Genomic DNA, 23899 nt, shown 5'->3' with positions numbered 1-23899 from the left:
CTGGATGCCATACTAAGGCAGCCATGCACATGAAGCAGTCAAACCTGACCTAAGAAAGCTCCCTCTAATACATCTTCTTCTCTCAGTTCATCTAAAATCAAAATACATTTTTATATAAGTGATCTTGCCAACCAGGATCATAAAAGTCATACACATTCCATAGCCAAATCTCATCCCCAAAAACCAAGAAATCAATTAGAAGTGGTATTCATAATTTGGAGGATTCTTTCTTGTTCTAAGCTTTTAAGGATGCACTTGCCAGAAACATGACAGATGTAAACTTTTTTTTTAATGTGAAACCTGAGAATGTAATTTAATCTGACTGTAGCAGCTAGACATGTATGAAAAACAAACATTACAAGACTTCCAGATCTCAAGTAACACCGTCAGAAGAGCTGTAATTGAGAAATGTTTAGATGGACAAAAATTTATTCACATTCAAAATAAGTATGCCAAAGATTATTTTCTTGAAGAGAACAAAGACCCTCAAACATGACATCTGTGTCAAACAACAGTGGCAAAAAATAATTAAAAAAAGCACTTAGTGAGCAAGTGTGGTATAACAGTAGCGTGGCTTACTGGGAGGCTTTTCTCCTTAACAAATTTAATATCTAGTGCATTCTAAATTAATTGCTAGCATAGCCCCAAAAAATACATTTTGACAAAATAAAGAGAGTCCTATTTCAACATTTCTATTGGAGTGGGAAAATAAAAAAGCAAAAGGAAAGAGTTCTAGAAAAAATAAGTCAGGAGTAATTAAATGTTCTACTGCATCTTTTTTTTTTCCTTTCACAAAAGCTAACTAAATTTTCTTCTACTCTTCATGCAATTTAAAAAGGAGCAAAATTGATTCAGATGTCTAATAGCTTCCAAACAACCAGAAGCTATTAATTTTTCAATTGTCTGTTACATAAACAAATTTCTATAAAAATCAGAATTAAACAAATGCCAACTGAAAATGCAACTGTAGCTTCAGAATATTCTGCTATGAAATTAAGGAAACCCTTAGTGGAATTGTTTGGTACCTTTAATATGATCTGTCTCACAGGAAATATGATGCTACAGCTTTACAGAAGATGAATATTTACTTTTTAAATATTTATAAATTCACATTAATATCATCCATATATACCATGACGCATTTCAATAATTATTCTACCATACAATGGGAGTGCATGCTCAAACAAAACACCTCAGCAGTATTTTAAAGCAGTAAACCACCTAGCCAATTTCTGTACGTTCTGTGGTTTTTCTAATCCACTCTCCCTGTGGTTGAGCAAAATCGAATTGCCTCTCACATTTGCAGACAGCTCTGTGAAGGTGATAATAGAGCTGCTCCCTGCTGTCATGAGGCAGGAAATAGGAAAATGGCATATGGGGCTAGAAAGAAATAAAAAGAGAACTAAACAAGAACAAAAGAGATTTCAACAAAGGACAACTATAACCCAATATGCTTTGCAAGTTAATCTCTTTTCATAATCATTTAACATACTTAATCATTTATCTGCACACTTCTCAAAAACTCAAATGCTTGATACCAAGTCTTCTATAAAGTTTTATTGCCCAAAATATTTGGAATAGAAATGATAATAAAAGCCATCATATGCAACACTATAAATCGATGTCGTCTTAGTTAGTATCCACATTAAGAGGCTGAACCTATTCCAACCTGTTCGTAACTGATCTTAGGTTTTGTGGCTAAAATGTTAATATCTGAAACATATACTTGGATTATTACTTGCAAACACATTCAGTGAGACCTGAATAGTAAAATATTACAGGAGGATTATGATTGGTTATGTGTACCAGCAATATCAAAGACTTCCAACCGGTTTAAGTACTACTGATGTAAGATGCAGAATAAACTAAAAATGATCTTTTTGTTTACAATGAGAAATATTTTTTATTTTTATTTTTTAATGCAGAATGGGCCTCCAAAAAAAAAAATCCAGAACTTACACATATTTGCAGCACTTCTGTATTAAATCTTACCGAAGTACCTTAAAAAAGAAAAAGCAAGCCTACTATACCTTTCCTTTTACACTCTGAATGGGATCCACCACCACAGCAACAGCTCTTTCTGATAAGGCTTCAAAGCTCTGCTGAGTATTGATATCTACACCAGACAACCAACAGCCAAAGCCAGGATGACTATGATACCAACCAACTACCATCTCAGGTCTGAAACAAAGAGGACATTGAGATTCTTAAAAATAGAAACACATAACACAAAAAGAAATAGTAATGTATCAGGGCATAACTTAGGATGAGCTGTGAAAAAAACACCATTAGAAATATTTAAATTACTCACTATAGTATGGTGAAAACACGGATTTGAATAAATGTGACAAGAGGGCTACGATTAGGGGATGCACATTAACAGTGGTAGATCATGCTTTCAGTTTTTCACCCTGTTACCACACCTTCCCTGAACCAGTTTCTACCCTTTCAGCACTTGAGTAAATATCTACTCTTTAACTCCTTGGCGTTGAGGGTTGAATTTTCACGGCAGAAAGTCCATTTCAGACATGGACAAGGGGAACCAACGGTGGGAAAGGATTAAATATCAATTAAACCAGCAGTAGAACTAGGAACTCGGTCAAAAAGCAATTTGCACTGTTCTGTTCAGCTGCTGAGCCTTTTGCTAACACTAATTTTGAAGTTTTTCCCACAGTAAAAGAATTTGAGCAAGCAGACGACAACTGTTGAGAGGTAAGACTGAAATAAAAATTTGTTTAAATACTAGGATCTTTTACAAAATTTTTTTCCCTTTCTTCTCATTAAAATTGCTCATAAATAAGCTAAAACTTTGATTTTTTTTTTTAATTAAGATAAAAAACTACAATCTTAAGCAAGTACTGTCTAGGAACTGCCTATACGAAATTGAGCAGCATTCTAATCTTTCTGTGCAATAATCAAAGTTGGAGGTTTAACATGACTGACAATCTCCTGACAATCATGAGGTGGACTGAATTACATTCTATGCTACCCACCTGATTTCTGCGCCAATTATTTCTTTTTAAACATTATTAGTAGACCCTAGATCACTAGTTTTGCAGAAAGCCAGCTGTTTCTTCTAAACAACATGCAGGGACTACTTGTTACCATCAGCGCTCTTCAGGGTGACTTACCTTCCTGTCTGTTTCAGCATATCCAGCATTTTTGCTTGAAATACGGGATCCACTGCTTCCACACTGACACCCTGATGCAGAAGACAAGGCAAAAATCATAGCACTTGTACATAAAGCAATGTTTTTTAACTTGTTACTTTCCACAAATGAAAATTTAAACACCACTTATAGGCATCCGTTTAAAAGAGCAACCCGACTACTTTAGAACTACTTGACAGAACACCCTTAAATGGAAAATACGATTTTTATTAATGTATTTCAATGTGATTTTTAAAATGCTGAAAGAAGGTTTTGAATTGCTATTTAAGTCATCTCTACTATGAGTAAACAGTAGGCACAGGAATTCCCCTTTTCCTCCTCTTTTTGTTCTGCAAACTCTGGCCTGTTGTTTCTCACAAGTTCCACTCTATAGCTAAATATCACATACTGGCTTTTTGCAGATTCTACTTATATTATGACCACGACACACATGCATAGAATAAACCCGGGACAAAAGAATTCAAAAATTTCATTTATGTGCAGCTCTGAGTTACAAAGGGATCTGTGCTTCTTTTAAGAACAATATTGCATTCAAGTTATACAAAAAAGCATCATAAATTCCAACTATACTCATTGGCTCATCATCTCTTTTAAATACCTCTTCATAACATGAATATTCTTACTCAAAATGAATACACATCATTTTTTTCATATCACAAAAGTATCATTTAAGAGATATGCCACTAAGATCTGTCCAAGAGTGCAAGTTTGAAGTGCATCTATAGCACCACCACAATTAAGGGCATGATACACTTCTAATCAAACCTTTTACATGTTTAATCCTTCCCCTGGCTTACAGTGTATGAGTTCTTACAGTTATCAATTTATAAATCTTATAAGTGATGTTATACCAATATATTTATACATACATATAAACATCTCCATATACTGATATACACACTTACATATTAGTCTTTGCTCAAAAAAACTCATGTTTTATCTAATTTTTTTTTCTGCAGCACTTATAATTCGAACATGTCTAACAAATTTATCTAGTGGGTTATACCTTAAGATGGCATAAATGAGGCAAAGCAGGAAAAGCTTTTATAAAATATATACAATAAGGAAAAAAAAAAGCAAACAAAATTATCAAGGTCTAGTTGCAAAGAACTCACCGTTCCCGACTGTGGCATTGCAAAAACATCAATCACTCTCACAGTGTAATCATCAACAAATTCCCCAAGCATCAGACCCATAACTTCCATAGGGACACCCGCACGACCGTGCTTCAACATCTGGAATTAAGATCAAATGACACTGTATGTTTAACAGAAGTTCAAGTTTGACTTGGGATAGTTCTTTCAGCCTTTTTTGATCTATAGATAATTTGCAACTTGTAGCACTTTTGGGAACCGTAAGGAACTATAAAATAGTAGAAGTGAAGCCAACAAACGAGAAATAATTAAAATAAGTTTCTTAGTCCAAGTATTCCAAACAGTATTAGATTTGTTTTAAAAATTAGTCTGACCAGCACCTAGGGAGCACAAGTCCATAAACTTTGGATAGGTGCAAGGTGCTCTATCTCCAGCACTATACACAGGTGCAGTACACACAGAACACTTACTTTCAGCAGTGCAAGGGAAGAGATATAAACCTGTTCCGCTGTATCGACCGCAGGAGCATCTGTTGGTGGCCCCTGTGAAAAGAATAAATAACTATTTTCTCCACCATTGTTATCCTGCAGTTTCTAAACATTTTCTTTTGTTTTCTGTATTGCAAAACTTACCCAAAAATGCATCTAAAATTGTGACTTCGCACATTGGTTGTGTTTTTTACAAACAAAACTAAACCAAACAAAACCAGCACAGCCAAACACTTCTTTACAGCACCTTCCTCCGCTAACCTATTTTGTAATACAAGTCACATAGCCATCATCCCCTGTCTCCCGCCACCCCAAAACAATACCAGTCTAAAGAGCGATCAGTAGAATCAGTCAAAACGAAAAACTGGCAAGTATTGCACTGGCTACAGACCTGTTACAAGACATACAGGCTAAGAGTCAGCTAAGTTTCCATTAGTCAGCTTTGCTGCAATGCTAACCTTCATCAGCTGTAAAATACGGCCAGTTCTCCAATTAACTATGTGTTTCTTACAGTGGTGTGAATGTAAATGCTGCTGGGCTAGCATGATTAACTGGCACCAACACAAACAGCAATTTCCCTTTGCTTCATCAGCTTTCAGCTAAAGAGGACTTGCAGATAAAGGCTATGGGAGTACTTTGCAGATACACCGGTACAGTGAGAGAAAAAACGGACCTCGGATCCCTAGGCGGAAAAGCTGTGAACAAAATACTTTGCTCTTTGCCTTATGAGTAGTTATTCAAAAATTAGCACAACTGTCCCAGGTGTGAATGATTGGTTGAAACAGGTTCCGTGTACTGTTGAAAATGAAAAACACAGGAGGCAGCACTTTAAATGTCCCTTTCTCGAGAAGCAAGAGACATATTGCTCTTCTATACAGAATACCGTATCAGTGTACCTCATTATAGCAAATTAACATTCATTACTTTATTACCCACTTGTGTACAACAGATTTCCACTGGAAACAAAAGGTTACTTCTGCACTAAGGAATGTAAACTTAGAAGGGCAACAAAGCAACTATGGAGTACGGTAAAAGAGATACTCCACATTAACCTAAAGGAGGAGAAAAATGGTGCCTTTACAGAAACATTTTAGAGATTTACAACTTTGATTCCATAGTTACAAGCAAAATTGGGCAAAAAATTTTTTTAGTAAATTCTTGATTTTTCACTTAAAGTGGAAGAATTCAGTACAACATGCGCCCACATGACATCAAACAGAAGACATAGCGATCAACCAGCCATCACCTGCTGAAGATAAATCCAGGAACTTAAGTAATCATCATATTAAATTTATATAGCAACTGTCCTTTCTGCACACTTACACTTTTATAAACACAAAAAAGACATCCTCTAGTCTTCAGAACATTTGAAAGACAGTAAGAAAATTCAGGTGGTGGGGTTTTTATTTTCCCCCAATGTCAATGAATACCTTCTCTATTAGCTCCAGATCCAACCTTTAGATTTTTGGATCCAATCTTTAGATTTTGAAACTCATAGATGCATGGATCTGTGTCAGCCACAACTGCTTCCTACACCTTCAAACCTTTGTTTCCAACTTTGATACTGCTGACCATCACCTCTTGATATTTGCTCTCCCTCACTTCTTACCACTCATTGCTAATTCTTCTGCCAATTTGGCCTTTCCATCAGCAATCTTCCATGAGGTGTAACTTTTCACCTTCTATACTATCCTCACCAAAGGTCCATTTTTAGTCAATTCCACCTCTTCATCAAGTATTTCCCTGACTATCCATAGCCCAACAGTGAGATGCTCCAATGGAGTAGTGTTCCTCTAAGGAACACTTAGATGATGAAAAACACAGAGCAGTTCTTCAGAACATTTCACAGAACCAGATACACAGGGCACCTGAACCATTTATTCCAGATATACTACAACTAAATTGTTTGACTGGCGAAACTTCAAATGCCCGATCATTTTCTGATACTGTTACACATTTTTTTTCCTCCATAAACATGTAAGTTTACTTTCTGAACTGTATCTTTCCTGCTTTAAGTCTGTTGTAAGTGATCTTCTTTTCACTTAGAAGTCTTAATATTCTGGAAAGCACAAAGACTCATATTTTCACTTAATCACTGCTAAGAATAAAGTACAGATGAGTTGGGTTTTAATTAAAAAAAACTTAGTAGTTTGATAACAACTCCTTCCTTCATACATAAAACTCTTCCAATTTTCTCGCGGTTCTAGACCAGACAGAGTCTGAAGTGAGGGTAAAAGTACAATCAGGGTAACCTTCTGCTTTAGGAAGAACCATAACATCCATGCTGTGATCACCATACATATTTTACATTTGTCCCAGATATTGTTTAACACTTCACAATAAGCAACCATCCCATTACACTATTCAGTATTTTTTTAAAATAAAGAATAGCATTAAAAAATCTCCCACAAACTAGCATAAGTAGTTCTATGACTTCTGGAAGGCTAATGTTGATGTCTGATTGAGACAAGCTTCTCAAAAATCAGGAGCTTGAACTGAGGGTTTTTTTCCACAGACTATGGCTCTTGAATAAGCTCTCCTATATGGAATCTCTAACATCAGTTAAGATGGCAGATCACACCAACACGCTTCCTGCAGCTGTGGCATTAATCATGTCTCTGTCTCCTATATAGACACCTGTGTTCACAACTTGTAAGAGTTTAATTATTCTTCATAACTTTTCCCACTTTAAAATCTATTTAAAATCAGTCAGTAGATTCACCACTTATAGGGAGGAGACAAACATTATTACATTTTGTTTCTGTAACAAGGCAACTAAATTACCTTTATTCAAGCAAAGGTAGGAACTAAAGCAGGTGTTACCCTGCTGTATTCATTCCTAATCTTTTTTTTATTATTTCTATACTCCTTGGAGCTTTCAGATGCTTCTTCACCTTGGTGATGGTCCAGAAGAAGGGATATTTAATATTATACTTTCTCAATCCTTTAAGCATTCTATAATATCAAGTAGTTTCCATTTTCAAAACTTACGTTAAAAGTTCTTCTGCCAGCACCCATAGCCAACAGTTCATTTTCAGCATAGGAAATATTGTTAATTCATAAAGCAATGCTTTACTCTGTAAATCAACTTGCACAGCATATTTTGTCTTTTTTTTTTTTAAACCACAGTATTCACTGTGAATGACTTGGCACACTAAATCTGAGTTTAAATATATATAAAAATGACTACACTAAGCGTTAGGAGCTATTAACTGTAAACTTCACTGTTTTGCTTTAAGCACATGCCCGAGACAGTAAAAATATTAGGTTCCACTCTTATCACGTAGTTCAACAATTTACCTGAACTCTTAAAAATGAGGTAATGGTAGTATACAATGCAAATATAATGTAGGTTTATTAATTCTCAGTCTTATAAAATACAGCACATACTAAGTATTTCCTCGGTCACAAATGCTTCTTTTGTGAAGACCTCACTATCTCCTTTCAGTCTGCTCTGTTCTCCTTACAGATTATAATTACTAGCTAAATGATGAGAAAAGGAAGTAACTCATTGCACTGTACCAATTACGTGTATTAATGTTCATGTTAATATTCCTTCCTTTGTTTTGAATCTAGATTAGAATGAACTGCTCAAAAGAGTTCTGAAATGATTCTGATGTAGCAATTCAGGAATTTTGAGGAGGAAAGGATCCATATGTCAAAACCTGCCCAGAGTCTACCTTTGCAACAAATTTAGTTTCATATTATTTTTCTACCAAAGATCAATTGGCACATAAAATACTACAGGCACACACTTGTCTTTCTACAGAAAGCTATAAGCCCAAAGTTCAAATTCTTAACCTAAAAACTTTAAGATTTAATGGATAAAACCAACAGAATAGATCTTGGGTCTTCCAAGTAGGGTACTTGGCTTTAGATGATGTCATTTGGAAAAAAAAAAAATAGAAAAAACCAGCACAAATCAGGCATTTGGAAACTGGAACCAATTTACTTCCATCTCTGCCTGCTTCCTTTTCCTAAATGGCTCACGATCCAACACAGCCTTGGAGTGACAGCTGCAGCTTCTGCGTGCTAGTTACATAGTACGAGGGAGCTAGCCACAGGTTACATGTTTTGAGACTTCTTTGGCCTGTTCCTGCTAGTTTTCCACAGAAGTTTATGCATTTCTTTCATGAAGCAAAGAGGAAGAAAGACTTTATTAGCTAATCTCTACATGGAGGCAAGGTATTTTACACTGACCCTCCACAGCATGTGCTATTATCACTGTTCATAAACTTCACTGCCTGCCAACTTTAACAAAGGAGCACCATCCAGGGTACTAAATTAAATTAACTGATGTCAGAAAACCAAAAAAGAAAGCATTTGTATCTGCAATGCAAAAGATACACTGGTATTTTTGGTTGCATTATGGTATTCAAAGGTGGTCAGACAGTTGTCCTGCTGCATAGTTTTGTAAGACTGCCCATCTCGCTGCAAAACAGCGAATACTGCCTTCATCCTGCCTGCCCACAGCTTTATCAGATAATTTCTTGGGGAGCTGGAGACAAATGGGATTTTGAAACTGCAAGGAACATTGAACATTTTTTCTCAAGCATTCCTGTATAAGCTGGACGCAGTAATTATTAAAACTCAAAAACTGTTCTAAAAACACACCATTATTGTGCTACTTACTGAAAATTGAAGTTTCTTCCGAATCAACTACACATGCTGTCAGTCAATGAAGTGAGACGCCTGATGGCCAGCCATCTCTTAAAACCTAACCAAACTCTGATTTTGTTTTGGTTTAGAATGGCTGAATCGCAATTTCAATAACAACTGATAAAATTAAGTTACCACTACTAAAATACATTTTATTTTTGCTTAATTTTTTCAGTAAGACCTGTAATGGGGGAAGAAAAAAAATCACATTCTAGTTATAAACAGAAGATTACATTGTAATATTAAATTATGCATGATACTATTTTTGTTTCAAACAGTTAGAGAGATGATCCAATATAAAAAGCAGCCCTTTACTTGGGCAGCCCTTGTTGACTAAGTGTTAAAGGCATTTGCCATTCTAACAGGATAAAAACTAACGCTGCGAAGTGTTAGCTACTCAGGCCTTTTAGCAAATTTGTTAACACTTTTAGGTATATTACTCCACCTTTCTCTTAGTGTGAACTGGTATCAATTATTTAGCCAATTTTATTATGTTATTAAAATACTTGCTGATTAAATGTGAACTAAAGTGTCATTTTAGAGCACTGCTCTTTATTTGTAATATTTTACATTTACTCAAATAAGTATAGAAAGTGGACTCAGTTAATTACATGAGCAGCTGAGAAATATTCCACAAATGGAGATACCTTCTGTTGTTTAAATGGATCTTAAACATTGCTCTGGTGTCACGCTAATAGCGCAAAAGATGATTTTGAAATACATCATAGCTGTTTCAAAGAAATTCAGTTTTGCAAGGGCAACTGTAATAAAGAAATGTAGTGAACTAAAGTGTTATAGAGGAAATCTCAGCTTTATTGCACCAAACAACATATTTCTGTTTAAAATATAACTGCTACAATCATTACTACTTTTTTTTTTTGCAATTGGAACAATTTAAACGTGAACATAGGACACAAGCGAACGCTGACCACTATAGTGTTTATTTCTTTCCCAGTAAGGTAAAAAAGAATCTTTTAATAGTTTAATTTTGTGAGTATTAAACAACTAGCGTGAAAAACAAGCTGCATGTAAACTATTTCTACTGCCTCTGCTTCAATGACTAGCTGAGGCAACCTGTTATAGGAGGTGTTAATTGGCAATAGGAGTACAAGTCAGAAGCATGTTCCCCATCGTCCTAACCCAGCAAGGCTAGGTCATTAAAGTGGAAATGAATTCTTTCATGCCGACTTAACCCTTTAGGTACATATTTTCAGCTGTTATACCTAAAGACAATTGAGAAAGATTAACAAAAAAAGCAAGACTGAAAAAACTTGCATTACTTTTGAATTTTAAAAAGTATTTACCCATTCACCTTTTTCTTCCCTTTCCTTCTCTACCTCCTCCAAAGCAATAGTTTCAGGTAATCACAACATTTATTATGTAGCGGGGCGGGGGAAGGCAAGTGGGATATAAATGCAATGACAACCATTGTAAAATAATAATTTATCATATTAAAGGATGTGTGGAAAGATCAGGCACTAAAAGTGAGCTTAAAACCACCGTTCTGTGGAGGTAAATCCAGTGGTGGGCGTACAGCTTGGTATGAGGGGGGAAAAAAAAAACATTACAGAATAACACCTGCAGAGAGGACACAAATTCAAGTAAGAGTGCAGAAGAGGCAGAGGTATTAGTAATAATAAAAAGAACTTAAAAGTTCAGAGTACCACTGCTCTTCTCTACTCATCCTTTGTCTGTAAGCAATATAACCTGATGATATACTGACATAAAGAATAAAAGATTTCTTAGATCAGCATGTGCTTTTTACACATTGATAAGCCTAAAAGTCTAAATAAAATTGTGACTGGGGAGCAATTTTTCCTGTACTGAGACAATACACTCACAGAAAATATCAACTCGTATTCCATCAGTGGAAGTGGCAAAGGGAGTAAGCCATATTCCCTGATCTCAATGGTTCTAGCAACACCGTCATGACAAGCACCAGAAGCTATGTATTGCATTTTCCACAGTACAGAAAGTTAACATGATCTGTCATGACAGAGAAAATGAACCGGTTCATAAAAAATGATAGTTCATAAAAAGGGAAAAATATATTACTTTGCACTGAGAATCACACACTAATTAGTAGCAATTTGAAATTTTATTGTTGTTTTCAAGCTAGTACACACACAATTTTTCAGTTAGTTCCACATCGACAGGATTATATTTTAAAGCTAGCATTATGTCTAAACAGTTTGTATGTTTAGGCCCATTTTTATACCAATTATAATCAAGCATACATAACAGACCACAAAATACCATAAGTCTCAACAAACAGCCTAGATTCCTGAAAGGATCACATTGTCTTGTTACACCATATGTCAGATGAAATAAAAATTGTAGTAAAATGTTTAGTCTCATAGACTCCAAAATGGACTAGTTATACTAGGAAAATATTATGGCATCAGTTGCTACTTTAAATTAAAAATATCTGGGGGAAAAAACCACCTTAACAAGCTAGATAAAAAAACTGCCTCAGTATGTTTTACAAAATCCCATCTCCTAAATAAAGTTTATCCAGGTTCACATTTACAACAGAACTCCACAAACTGCAATATAGACAGACTTGAAATATATAACATTTCCCATGTCCCCTCCTCTTCAAAAGCTGAAAATACAGAACACAGAACTTCGTATAGCTTTGAGCAGTTGGTTCAATGGGTTGTTATCACCAGTTTGCAAACATCTCTTCAGAGCAGAGCCAAAACTTTACTACTTACCTTTTCTGTTTGAGGGTTTTTTTGTTTTTTTTTTTTTTTTTGTTTTTTACATTAAGCACAAATTCAAACAAAAATAATCTCTAGCTCATTGGGACACTCCGCAGAGAACCTGGCCAGAATTTTAGTTAAAGAAAGAAAAAAGAACAGAAGCCGAAGTTTGGCTTATGTTTCTATCCTATCCATCTATCAGTAATCTCTCTTGCACTAACAGTTTCACAGAAGAGGTACAGTAAACCACCAACGTGGGCACACGCAGGATTTCCCATATACCTGTAGAATGTCATGTGTTTTGATCATCTAAATGCCCAGAATTGTAAAAGACCTTTTAAAATTTTGACAAAAAACATCACTCCTGTTTTCCAATACTCGCATTGAAAACATTCTTGAAGACTCAGGCTTAAAGGTTACTAAGAAAAAAACCTGTATTTACCAGAATTTGGCATCAAATTATGCTAGTTGAATTTATTTTGAGGTCAGATATGGTTAATTTTACAACAATATACTTTACAGAAAGTTATTCAACTTAGTGTAGTGTAATTTTTATTAGAAAAAATACCTATTACCCAATATGAACATATATTCATGATATAAAGTTATTTACCTATAACACCTTGATGCAATTTGCAGTAGTCAGACTTTCTGCAGTGCTCCCGACAACTGTTGCATGAAATGGCCACTTAAGTGTAATCTTCCCTGGTTCTAGTGTTTCCTCTCTCTTTACTCCATACAATCTACAAATTCATTGAGACACACAAAAAAGCAAGGGAAGGTATGCTGCATCACTGCAGTTAATATTCCTTATTGTCAAGCATAAGGACAATTTGGACTAGACGACCTTTGAAGGTCCCTTCCAAAACCAATTCTATAACAATGCTATGGTTAGCGAAAAGCCATAAGATCAGGGACGAAAGACAAATCCTCAGTGATGTTGTATACGTTTTTGAAAAAAACTACTATTTTTCACAACCTCAAGCCACGGGGAAAAGAGAAAATCCAGAAAATACAAAGGTCAGTTTCACTCCAGAATAAAACCAGGACTAACTTCTTATCTACCCCTATCACCATTACCAACAGTATTGGGATTCAGAAATGAGAGCCTGAAGGCAGAAAAAGTCAGCATTTGTAGATTTTGTGTGCCTCCAGAAGTCTTGCTCCAATGCCGATTTTTAATTACCTTATTCTAGACACAGTTCTACCAAGAAAGCAAGGTAGTCCTCAGCAGGTGCTGTCTGTGGTGACCCTACACTTTGTGCAGCAGAGCAGTGAAAAGGGATTTACTCAGTATGTAGAAGAATGCACTGGGTTCTACACACCTACAGGCTCTCTGTTGTGAGGACCTGGTTCTCTGAACTCAAGCAGGTGAACTGGGAGACTCAGTGGCAATAGGTAGGAAGACTTTTAGTCTTAGACAATTAGTTTTTTGCAACACTTTTTAAAAACAAAAGCCAAAAACACACCGCTGTTAATGTAAGAAGAATACTTCAAACTTCCAGGAAAAACTGAAGGACTCTTCTACACTACAGGTAGAAAACAGAAGCAACTTAATACTCAATAGCACAGGCTTTCAGATAGAAGAAACAATTTTTAAGAGAAATAAATTAAATCAGTCACTGTAAAAAGGCTGTTTCCTACTTAGAGGAAGGAACATTTTAAGTGAACAGGTGTAGTGCAAAAGGCACAAAGATGTCTGCTCTTGTTTAGTCTTTTTTTCCTGTCCTTTCTCATTATGGCTGTACTCATTCCTTGTCCAAGCTCCTTTGTCTCTTGTGGGGAAAGTCGGCTGGACTACACTGACAATTAAATTGAGGAAAGAGAAGCTAATTGCCTAATTGTTAGAAATCAGGAAGTTTAAGATCTGAGGCCAAGAGGCAGCAGCTAAAAATGTTCTCCAGAGTTCATAGGAAAACAGTAGATCAGAGGAAACTGACAATGCTCAGGCAAAACCCACTAGCTTTGTTAATTTTAGTTTTATGTTTGTTTATGATTAATATGTAAGGTACAACTGTAGTGCAGCTTATCACACTTTAAGGCAGCTTTTATAACACAAAGTACACACTGTGTTGTAAATACAATCACACAACTGTTCCTAAACTAATTCTAGCACATTTCTCCCTCCCTCTCCCATTAGCACTTTTAGATATAAATCATGTTACAATCACTCAATTGTGTTTCAAATTTAGGAAAACCATACCTTTAGCAATCCCCAACAACTTTCAAATAAGCCTGTGCTACCCACAGAGCTGTCATCTCCACTGTAAGCAGACCCAGGTCACACCAGTACCCTAAATTTGACATGAAGCTTTCAGCTGCACAGCCCTGTGTTACACCAACCAGTGCAGTAAAATACTCATCCCAGTCAATGAAAGTAAACCAGCACAGTTTACTATACCTAAGGTGGTTTTCAAGAGACACATCAGCTTAATGAAGTAACTCAAGGAAACATGCATTTAATTGTTAATTGGGAATGATCTACACTGAGTCTGACCCTCCTCTGCCTGCCAGATCACTAACTCTTGTTCTGAAGCCCTGCAGAATACTGAGCCAGTAGTACTCTTCTCTAATAACCACCCTGGCTAGATCAGCAGATGAAACAGAACTTTAGATCAGTGGCAGGTCTCCCAAGTTCCCACGGTGCCATACATTTACTAAATGGGATCAGCATGTTCTAAAAAAACATGATATTATGAGGGAGAAAGGTTCCACAGCATCAAGCAGTGCAATGCTTGAAACCTCATAATCAAAGTGACAGTTTTCAAGTGCCATTTACAATGCCCTAATCTGGAAACATCCCAGCTAACCCATCTGATCAACTATTTCACAGATGGAAGCACTTGATGGCTAATTGGCAAGTCCATTATTCAAATAAAGCAGCTATCTGCATTTCTATTTTCTATATTCCAAGTCAAGGTGTAAACACTCCTTATAAGAGACAGGTCACTTCTCTGTCTCTCCCTCCCTTCCCATTTGGATTTTTTCCCTTCCCCTCTGTCATCAAATATGTTACTTAGAAATACAGAATCAGTTTTATTTTCCACTTACTGCACCAGAACAGTTGTCTGCACCAAGAGAGCAATGTAAATTAACATTTTCAAAAATCGATCAAGTAAAGAAAAATTATTTCAACAGCATTTTTTAAAAAGTGTCATTTATTATTTCACTGCTTCCTAACACATCTGGATTCAGAAAAACAGACAGGATGTGTTAGCACGGACAAGAACTTGTGTATCTGAAAGTGTTGCGGAGAGAGAGCTCTGATAAAAATGTATTTAATTTGCTCACACTCTTAAGATGGCATCCAGTAGGGTTACCTAATAGAGGCATATGTGGAACTGATTTCACTAGCAAACAATAGTTGAGCGTACAAAATGAAGAGGAGTGTTGCTCTAAATTCCTGCCTGCTACATAAGTAGAATGCTTTTATGTACCCCACAAAGCCTGTTAACTTGTCTTGCAGCAAACGTACAATGCAAAGTGAAGTATGAAATCGCTAGTGAAACTGTGGTAGGCAGTATTCCAGACGGATGAACAGGGACAGACAGAAAAGAATGAATGAGGGAAGGGAAGATAATAACTAAAAAACCCAACATGACAAGGGACCGGAGGAAGAAGAGAAGAGACCATACAAAAGAAGGAAAACAGGGCATTGCTAAAATCTGAACTCCCATGAACTACAGAAGGGAAATTAAAGCAGTAAGCATTTTGTTTGGGACATCACAACACTTTCAAACTTTAACCACTCCCCCCATCTTTTTTAAAAAGCCTCATCACTCATTCTTATTATGCATATATCATGTGAGCAGAAATTCAAATGCCTACAATATAAGGCATGTAAGACAAACAAATTCTGCATGAAGTAGTGTTGTAAATAAGGTCTTATTTATGGTATACTATTCAAAACTAAACACAGGTACCTTCCCGTACAAAGACACAGATGTAATGACCAAGTTCACTGCCAGAAAACACTGTGGATGATTTATATGAAGCCAAAAGCTATCAGATTCTCTTCCTTCCTCTCTTGTCCACCTGCAGCCCCATGAAGACAGTCCTCTGTCTAAGACTAAGAGAGTAAATGGCTCAAAATTTCTAAGCCACAAGACACTGGAGGGAATGTTCATTGTTAAAATATCACTCTAAGATCACTTTCTTAAAGATTTGCTTATTAGCTGTACGAAGACAGGCTTACAGTTGATGGAATTTAGTACCAACTACCTCTGGACAATTCAACATTGAAGGCCAATCAGACACTCAATAGCATTCTGAAGGAGCAAGTAGAAAGAAGAGAGAAGAACCATGAAGTCACTGAAAGCAGTTTTCAAGTAGAATACAAGACAGCAAAAGACTTGATAAGAAAGTTGTAAAAACATGAATCCGAAGAGCACTTGGGACAACACATTTGAGTTTGTAAATGAAGAAAAAAACCCAAATAAAAAACTCAAACAAGGTAAGAATCAGAAGAGGTGGTTTTACCAAGGGGAAAGAGCCGAGTAACTGCTGTTGAAGAAGCTAAGGCAAGTCAATGAGAAAGAATGCCTTAGCAGAGACCAAATAGGAACTGTGATGACCAAGCATTTGCTGTTACTTGAACATTAGTTACAGAGCAAATCAGACCGTTAGCAGACCTTATGTGATACAGTCCTCTTGCTAAGCAAACCCCTAGCTAGAATAAAAAAAAAAATCCCCTAATTGTGTTATAAAATTATTTTGAAAATGCTTCTCTTTCTACGAGACTATACAGATGATTCTTATGTTAGTGAAAACATCCATTGAGTGAGTCATTCTTGCTATGTCCAACCTTAAAAGCAAAACCTCCAAAGACAGAGCAACTGTGACACAGCAATAAGAAAAACAAAAAGCTTTGTACAGTTGTTTAAAACACTCTAGTGCAAACAAATGGTAATAACTTCATTTACTTTCTAGCGGGACAAAGTATGTCCCGAAATGCCCACTTCTCTCTTCCACCTCAAAGCCATCTGTTTCACTCTGGATTATCTCTTGATCTGTATTATCAATCAATCAATATTCAAAACAGAAGTGACCTTTGAAGGTCCACTGAAACACACTGTATTTTAGCGATGTAAAATTATTCTTTTTGAAAAGCCTTCCTGCTGATTCAATAAACCGAAAGATTACAAAAGTAGTCAAGATATCCAGTACAAGCAGCAACTTGCATATAGAGCAATTCTGTTTTCTGCCTTTTTTTTAATCCAACACATACTCATCAATTCATTTAAGAGACAATTCCATATTTAAACAAACACAGAGCAGCTTTGCAGGCCAAAGCTGCCAGAGGAGTTCAGCAGGCTTGTTCTGAATGTTATGTTCTAGTGTCTGCCACAATTTTCTAGCAAGCTTTAACTTAAAGCTGAGAAATTCAGAAAACAGCAGAGAGTTAACTGTAAATTTGGAAAAACAGCTTTGATATACGTCAAGTTCAGAGAGGACTAAAGAGTGAAAGCTTGAGTGATTAGACTGCGCAGATGTTAAAAAAAAATGAAGAGTCATGAAGCAGGCTGGCAGCTCAGAGGAACAAGAGAAATAACTGCTTAAGAAAGTGAAACTAAAAATAACTGAGGGCTGCTTGAAGATTCACTAAGACAGCGTGAATAGAATTTTAGCTATAAAAAGGGAAAAAAATTATGCACCAAAAGTTACAGCTTATTTGGCAAAACACCTAAAGGCTGTAAATCAGCTTACAACATTTCACCAAATGCTTTAGTATTAAACCACTCCTTTTTCTAGTTATACTGGACACAAACACACTACAGACAACCAAAAGAAGCTGTGGGTTTAGCAATTCCAATCATCCCAGAAGCAAAATAACACACAGATCATGACGCCTAAGACAAACAGAACTGATTCCTCCAGAAGTACAAGTCTGGCTTCTCGATTTAGAACAGCGCCCCAGAGGCAGATGAGGAAAGCAAGAGAAAGGCCAGCTACTGCAGCCAGACAACTATGAAGGAAATCACACTGGAATCCTTTCCTTAAGGAAATAATTCTTCCTACAAGCCTCAAAGAAGCTCCTAATTTTTACCCTGTATCAATGGTAGTCAGCACAATGTAATATGATCAGCTTGGGTTTATTTTTGAAGACTGCTGACCTACATCACTTGGACAAGGAAAAAAGCACTAGGACTTGCTCTAGTGGTAGGAGGAGCCACACAATGTGTGTAGGTCTCCCGCTGGAACAGGACAGCTGCCAGGGAGGCCTTTTTGCTGTGAGTAGTTACAGAAGTGAGGACAACTGTGAACAAGAGAAGACACAATAAAAGACACATATAGGTGGCTACAACTACCTGCAAGTGACAAAATCAACTCAGATTACCTCCTGAAATTTAGATATACTTCAGTATTTTTTAATGTCCATCACAATGGGATCTAAGGACTGAAATATATCATTTATGAAGGAACAAGAGGGTATGCTCAGATATTTAGAACAGTCTTCATGTTTGAAAATACATATTGCTGGGAATTGATTTTTTAGTTTTATTCAGTGTTTCCAATGCTTTTTAGTCCAAACTTTAAAATGTTCAAACAACAAATGAAAGCCTTATAAACATTCCATAAACCCAGTGCTAACACAAGTGTTCATACTGGCAAAAAAACCCCAATCGGGCTATAACAATGATTTACATACACTTACATAGCATCTCTAGAGTCAGAGATTATTACTATGAACTCTGTGTTTTTTTCCAATAATGTTTTAAAATATAATAAAAGGAATACTCCAAAACTGATTAATATTAAAGAGAAGATATAGACAAGCTATATACTAACCTGTCCCAGCCCAGGCATACCTCCGCCAAGTCGCAGAAGTCTATCCATATCTCTAGAAAAACAGAAACAAAGGAAAAATGTTCCCAAGTTCTGAAGTGTTTACTAAATTGCTATCTATATAATTCACCTTCAGTCACTCAGTATGTCAAAAATATTGCTGGTAATTACAACACAACATCAGACTTCCTGTTAATTAACACCACATATTAATTCAAGAAGCTGTCTTCCATGCTAATTAACAGACCTTGTTTTATTGCTTTGGTTTGGGGTTATCCCCATTTCTGAAGATGAGCACTCTTGTCAAACTTTCCAAAACTTTCCTATCTTTCAATTAATTGGGGGCTTTTTGTTGCTTAAGAACAGCACCTACGTACAGAAAGTGCCTAAAACTTATTAGATATACAATCAAGTTTACTCAAATTTGTTCAGAAAGCATCAATAAAAATGCAAAAGTAAGAATTTTAGCATCCTCATTAGTAAGTTCTGTGCTAATTAACTTACAGCTTGTCAGTTATCATCAAAACTACATGTGAAAGACACTGAGCAGATTAGGGATCTCTGAATTAGCATCAAAAGCTTTTTTTTAATGAACTCATTATACTAGAAGAAATACTGTAAAGTAAACATTTAATGTGTATATAGTTAGAACAGTAGTGACAGTACAGTCATTTAATACATTTCCAGTTTGCATTGCTTTAGTGCAAGATTATTCCAATCAATGCTACTAACTCATTACCTAAAAAAAAAACCCAAAACCGCTTTTCCATCTTGCAACTTTCGAAAGGATTATCTCTAAGAATAAGAATTGTTAAGGTGCCCAATTAAAAAAATTAAACTGATGTTTATTTCTCTGCAGTTTATTCACTTTTTATTGTTGAAAAATAATCTACTATTTAATTGATTTAATTATTGATATCTAAGTAAGGGTACTCTCCCAGCTGTAATAGACCTTTAACTTGCTTACTTGGCTTTTTCAACTTCTTAGCTTTATTCAGTAAAACTCAGTGATAAAATAAACAAGAGCTACTGAATATTACTTTTTAAACAGCTGCTTTCAGCAAATCAAGCCATTTCCAAGGCTTACAGAAGTTAATAAATTTTACTGCCTTATTGGATTTGTGAAATACAAGATAATAGTAAAGCATCAGAAACTATGATCTTAATTGCACAAGTTTTAATACAACACAACAAAGCCTGTTCAGGTGATGTAAGAAAAACTAAAAACAGCAAGTAAAGGTATTTCCATTTATCCTCCAAATGTATGTCACATTACACATAAGAGAATTATATACATCATTTCAACAGACTGTGCCAACAATACTAATTCAAGAACTTCCTTTTAAAATTAATTATGCAAAAGAACCTTGACCTTATAATGAAAAATATATCTGCTTTGTATATTAAAAATAAAAAAGTCTTTATGTTGAAGGTGAATGTCATCTCATTACTCCTTCTGAAATTTGGTAATATTTTTACTGGCTAGATACTAAAAGGCTTTATTTCAGTTTAAAACAAGTATTTTAAGCTTCTTGTTAGCACACACAGAGGCAGCATTTGAATTTACCACTAAGCAAGATTATCTAACTCTTACTTTAATCATGTATGGAATTTCACCAATTTCAAAAAACACGAAGACACATGAATCAGTAACACTTGCTCTGCTTGCTAATTTCCCTTTCCTAGTTTAATGCACTAGGCAAGCTATTAGCTTCATTTGATTCACTCTCCTGATTTTGTAGAACATGTTTCTAACACATGCAAACCCAACAATTGCAGCCTCATCTAACAATAAGTACTTACTTCAAGCTACCCTTGGCACTATATGAATTAAAAAGGAGTTTAAAGGGTCAATGACTATGCTTCTTTTTTCAGACAGTCATCGAAACTAAGCTTCTTTATTACAGGCAAAAGCTGCACAGAAAGTATACATACTTTTCTATCCTGAACGACCATAAATTCCAAATCAAGTTGTAGGATTTCCATAGAAAGGTTAAGTTGCTGTTTAAAGCTATTATGTAAGCACATGGTAAATCGCTTCAATAAAACAGTCACAAGTACAAATTAACACCAACTACATTTCGTTTTACCCCTCTGGGGTAGATACTCCTCCATTGAAACCCACTATGATTCATCTCTCATGACACTAACAAGAGTTGAAGAGTAGTTAAGAAGTAGATTTAGGCTACTTAAAATAATGATTTTAACCAATCATGGTTGTACATTTATTGTAAGAAACCCTTGGTCTCTACAACTGGTAACCATAAAACTGGCCTTTCCTACAATAACAGCAACTTCCGTAAGCTGGTGAGGTGTATTACCTACATACATTAAGAAATAACATTGAATAACAGATCTTACACTATTTACATTTCATTTTAGCTAGTGAGAAGCAATAGTTATTTTCAGTTCATTAATATATTTACATAATTTATTCCAGTTTCTAACCCAATAGAATAGTACATCATTTATAGAAGCATATTTTGCTGTATTAAACTTGGATTAGACTAATTAGTTACACAAACTGAGTAGTTCTCAGCATATCTTTCCAGATTTTGGAACAACAAAACCTCATTATCTTATATAACTGGACGTATGTAAAATTTCCCATCTAACTATCACAGACTAGCCACTGAACTGAAGATGTTCAGATTCTCAAGACAGCAGCACAGAAGAAAATCTCCACAAACCAGTCCAAGATGCACTGCAAATTATTTCACTAGCTCCGTGGCCTGACTTTGGTTAGAGTTTTGGCAACTAATACTTTACTTCCTTATCTGTAACTGAAGTTGTTTTAGTAGGTTATAGTATATTTAGACCTAAACGTATTTGTTTACTCAGTAAAAACATCTGAAGAATTTAGGTTAGTGATTTAAATTAAAAACAATTTTCATTTTTCTTAATCCACTGTGCCCAAATATTATTTCAGCCATAAATTCTGTTTATGAAATAATGATTTTGTAAACCTTAAAACAGCTTGAGCAAAATTTTTAGACCTTAATTAAGATAACTTCAGGATTTACAAATAAATCAAATTTCTAACCTGGTGCTCAGCAAGAGGTGATCTTAGAACAAACTCAGCAGCAGCTCCCACTTTTTGTCTATGAAGATGATGCCAGTAGGTCTCTTTCCTATAGCAGGAAATAAAAAGATGGGGAAGGGCAGAAAACCAGTAAAATTAGAAACAGTAGCACATGTAAAAAGAAATGTTACTTTGATGACCTACAAGTCTCCAAGTTTCTCAAAATTAAGTGGAAGAGTAAAGTATTTCAATAACCCATTTAAGCAATTTAAAGCTAACCAATAATTTAAAATGCTGTTAGTAACCAAAACTATGGTCCTTTATTACTATTTTAGGAGACTTCTGCCATAGCTAAGATGACCTAAGCACAAAGGTTAAAAGCAGTCTGCAGGTATGGAGAGTCTTCCTGTTTCTTTCTGCAAGAGCAGTTGGTGTGACTGAGAAAGACACAGAGGTCTTTAGGTTTGCCTGAATTCAAGTTCAGAACGGCTGCTTCACATTCAGTTTAGGAGTTAAAAGTCATGTTATCCTCCTCCCAGAGGACACTGCCCACTAATTGCATCCACTCAATCATTTGTGGTGCAGCATTTTAAAACAGATCTGTGAAATTATCTGTGGCCATGATTTGATAGCCAGTTTTTTTTCAATGTCAATTTTAACATACGGAGCAGTGGGGAAGCTGCTGCTGCTGCTTACCAACTTGATGCTGCTTTCTCAGTACTGCCAGGACAGCCATTTGTGCAGCCTTGCAGTAAACTGATAGGTTAACAAAAATGTTGGGTTTAACCACTGTTCACTTCTGCATCCCAGAAAAAGTTGTCTTGGCATAACAGAAAAAGAGGTCTTGGAAGAGCTGATTGCTTCTAAAGCTAATCCAGATTCCAGAAGAAATTTATGTCAAATCATTCTCTAAGCTAAAGACGCCCAAAGAATGTCTTTGGGGTTTGGGTGGGGTTTTTTGCCCCTCAGTAATTGAGGTCATTTAACAGACAGTTTTGAACATCATCTCAAAGAAGTACAAGTGCAAAGGAACGTGTGCTAATCTTCCTGGAAAGTTGGAAGAGAAAGAACAAGTCAGAGTTTCTCAGTGCTGACAGGCTGGGGTGGAATTCCACTAACAAGTCAAAAGAAAAGTTGCTATGTGTCTGCCAGCTTCACACAAGGAAATGATACAGGAGAGATCAGCTTAGACTGGACCACAACAGCCAGCAGTTGTACTAGCACAGACTGCAACCAGTTCACAAGCAGGCTTCAGAGTTACAACCCAATTCACTTTTAACCAGATGGCCACCCAGGGGTCTTGCATTCCCTTCTCCTTTCCCCACTTCCCACAAGGATATTAAACAGATCTCTGTGTGCTTGACCTGTTCCCTGGGGCAGATACACAACATGGTAACCTACAGTTCAGAATTTTCCCCCTCTCTGCTGTAAAGTGCAAAAGGATTGTTCTGATTACACACTTACCTGTTGGGTTTTTTACATATACACACACACACATATATGTACAGATATATATATATTATAAAAAAAACACAGAAAAGTAAACAGTTCAGAGTAAATCTCAACTCCTTTCCTTCCAAAGTCAGCAAAAAGTATTTTGCCAATATTTCCTTCTGTCTGCAAGGAAGAGTTAAGAGTCTCTGTTTAAAGTGAAGCTTTAAGGAATGAGTACACATATCAAATGGTTCCATATCAGAAAATTGCAGAAGGCCAGTTATAATAATAATAAACTTGCATTTTGGTGCACTGCAGGATTTGGATGACAGGCACTCATGACCGAGATCAATGTGGTCGCTGATTAAGTTAAGCAGCTTCTCTGCTTGTCTATGTCCATGATTGAAACACCTCAGCTAAAAGATCTTGGTCATAGGATGGTATTTAAAAAAAACAACACTCCATCACTGCAATTTTTTTTAATTGTCCTGGCCTCAAAAGGGAAAGGTCTGTGGTTATTAATAATGCACTTGAAGTATAC

At 35.9% G+C, this 23899-nt stretch overlaps 1 protein-coding gene across 1 annotated transcript in view; it reads right to left on the bottom strand.

Annotated features, from left to right (window-relative positions):
* Window positions 1-18953, bottom strand: part of PSMD14 (proteasome 26S subunit, non-ATPase 14) — a gene marked incomplete at both ends in the record, with an annotated part of 39717 nt that extends 20764 nt beyond the window's left edge. Inside the window, 5 exons of the mRNA XM_082001456.1 lie at window positions 2031-2181; window positions 3132-3202; window positions 4286-4405; window positions 4735-4806; window positions 18906-18953. Of these exons, the coding sequence (XP_081857582.1) occupies window positions 2031-2181; window positions 3132-3202; window positions 4286-4405; window positions 4735-4806; window positions 18906-18953 (462 nt within the window). The remainder of the gene's footprint in view (window positions 1-2030; window positions 2182-3131; window positions 3203-4285; window positions 4406-4734; window positions 4807-18905) is intronic.
* Window positions 18954-23899: the final 4946 nt, after the last annotated feature.

The sequence above is a fragment of the Phaethon aethereus genome (assembly GCF_964289735.1).
Source record: "Phaethon aethereus genome assembly, chromosome: 6".
In the NCBI taxonomy this organism is placed as follows: domain Eukaryota; kingdom Metazoa; phylum Chordata; class Aves; order Phaethontiformes; family Phaethontidae; genus Phaethon; species Phaethon aethereus.
This window is presented reverse-complemented; position numbering and strand designations above follow the sequence as displayed.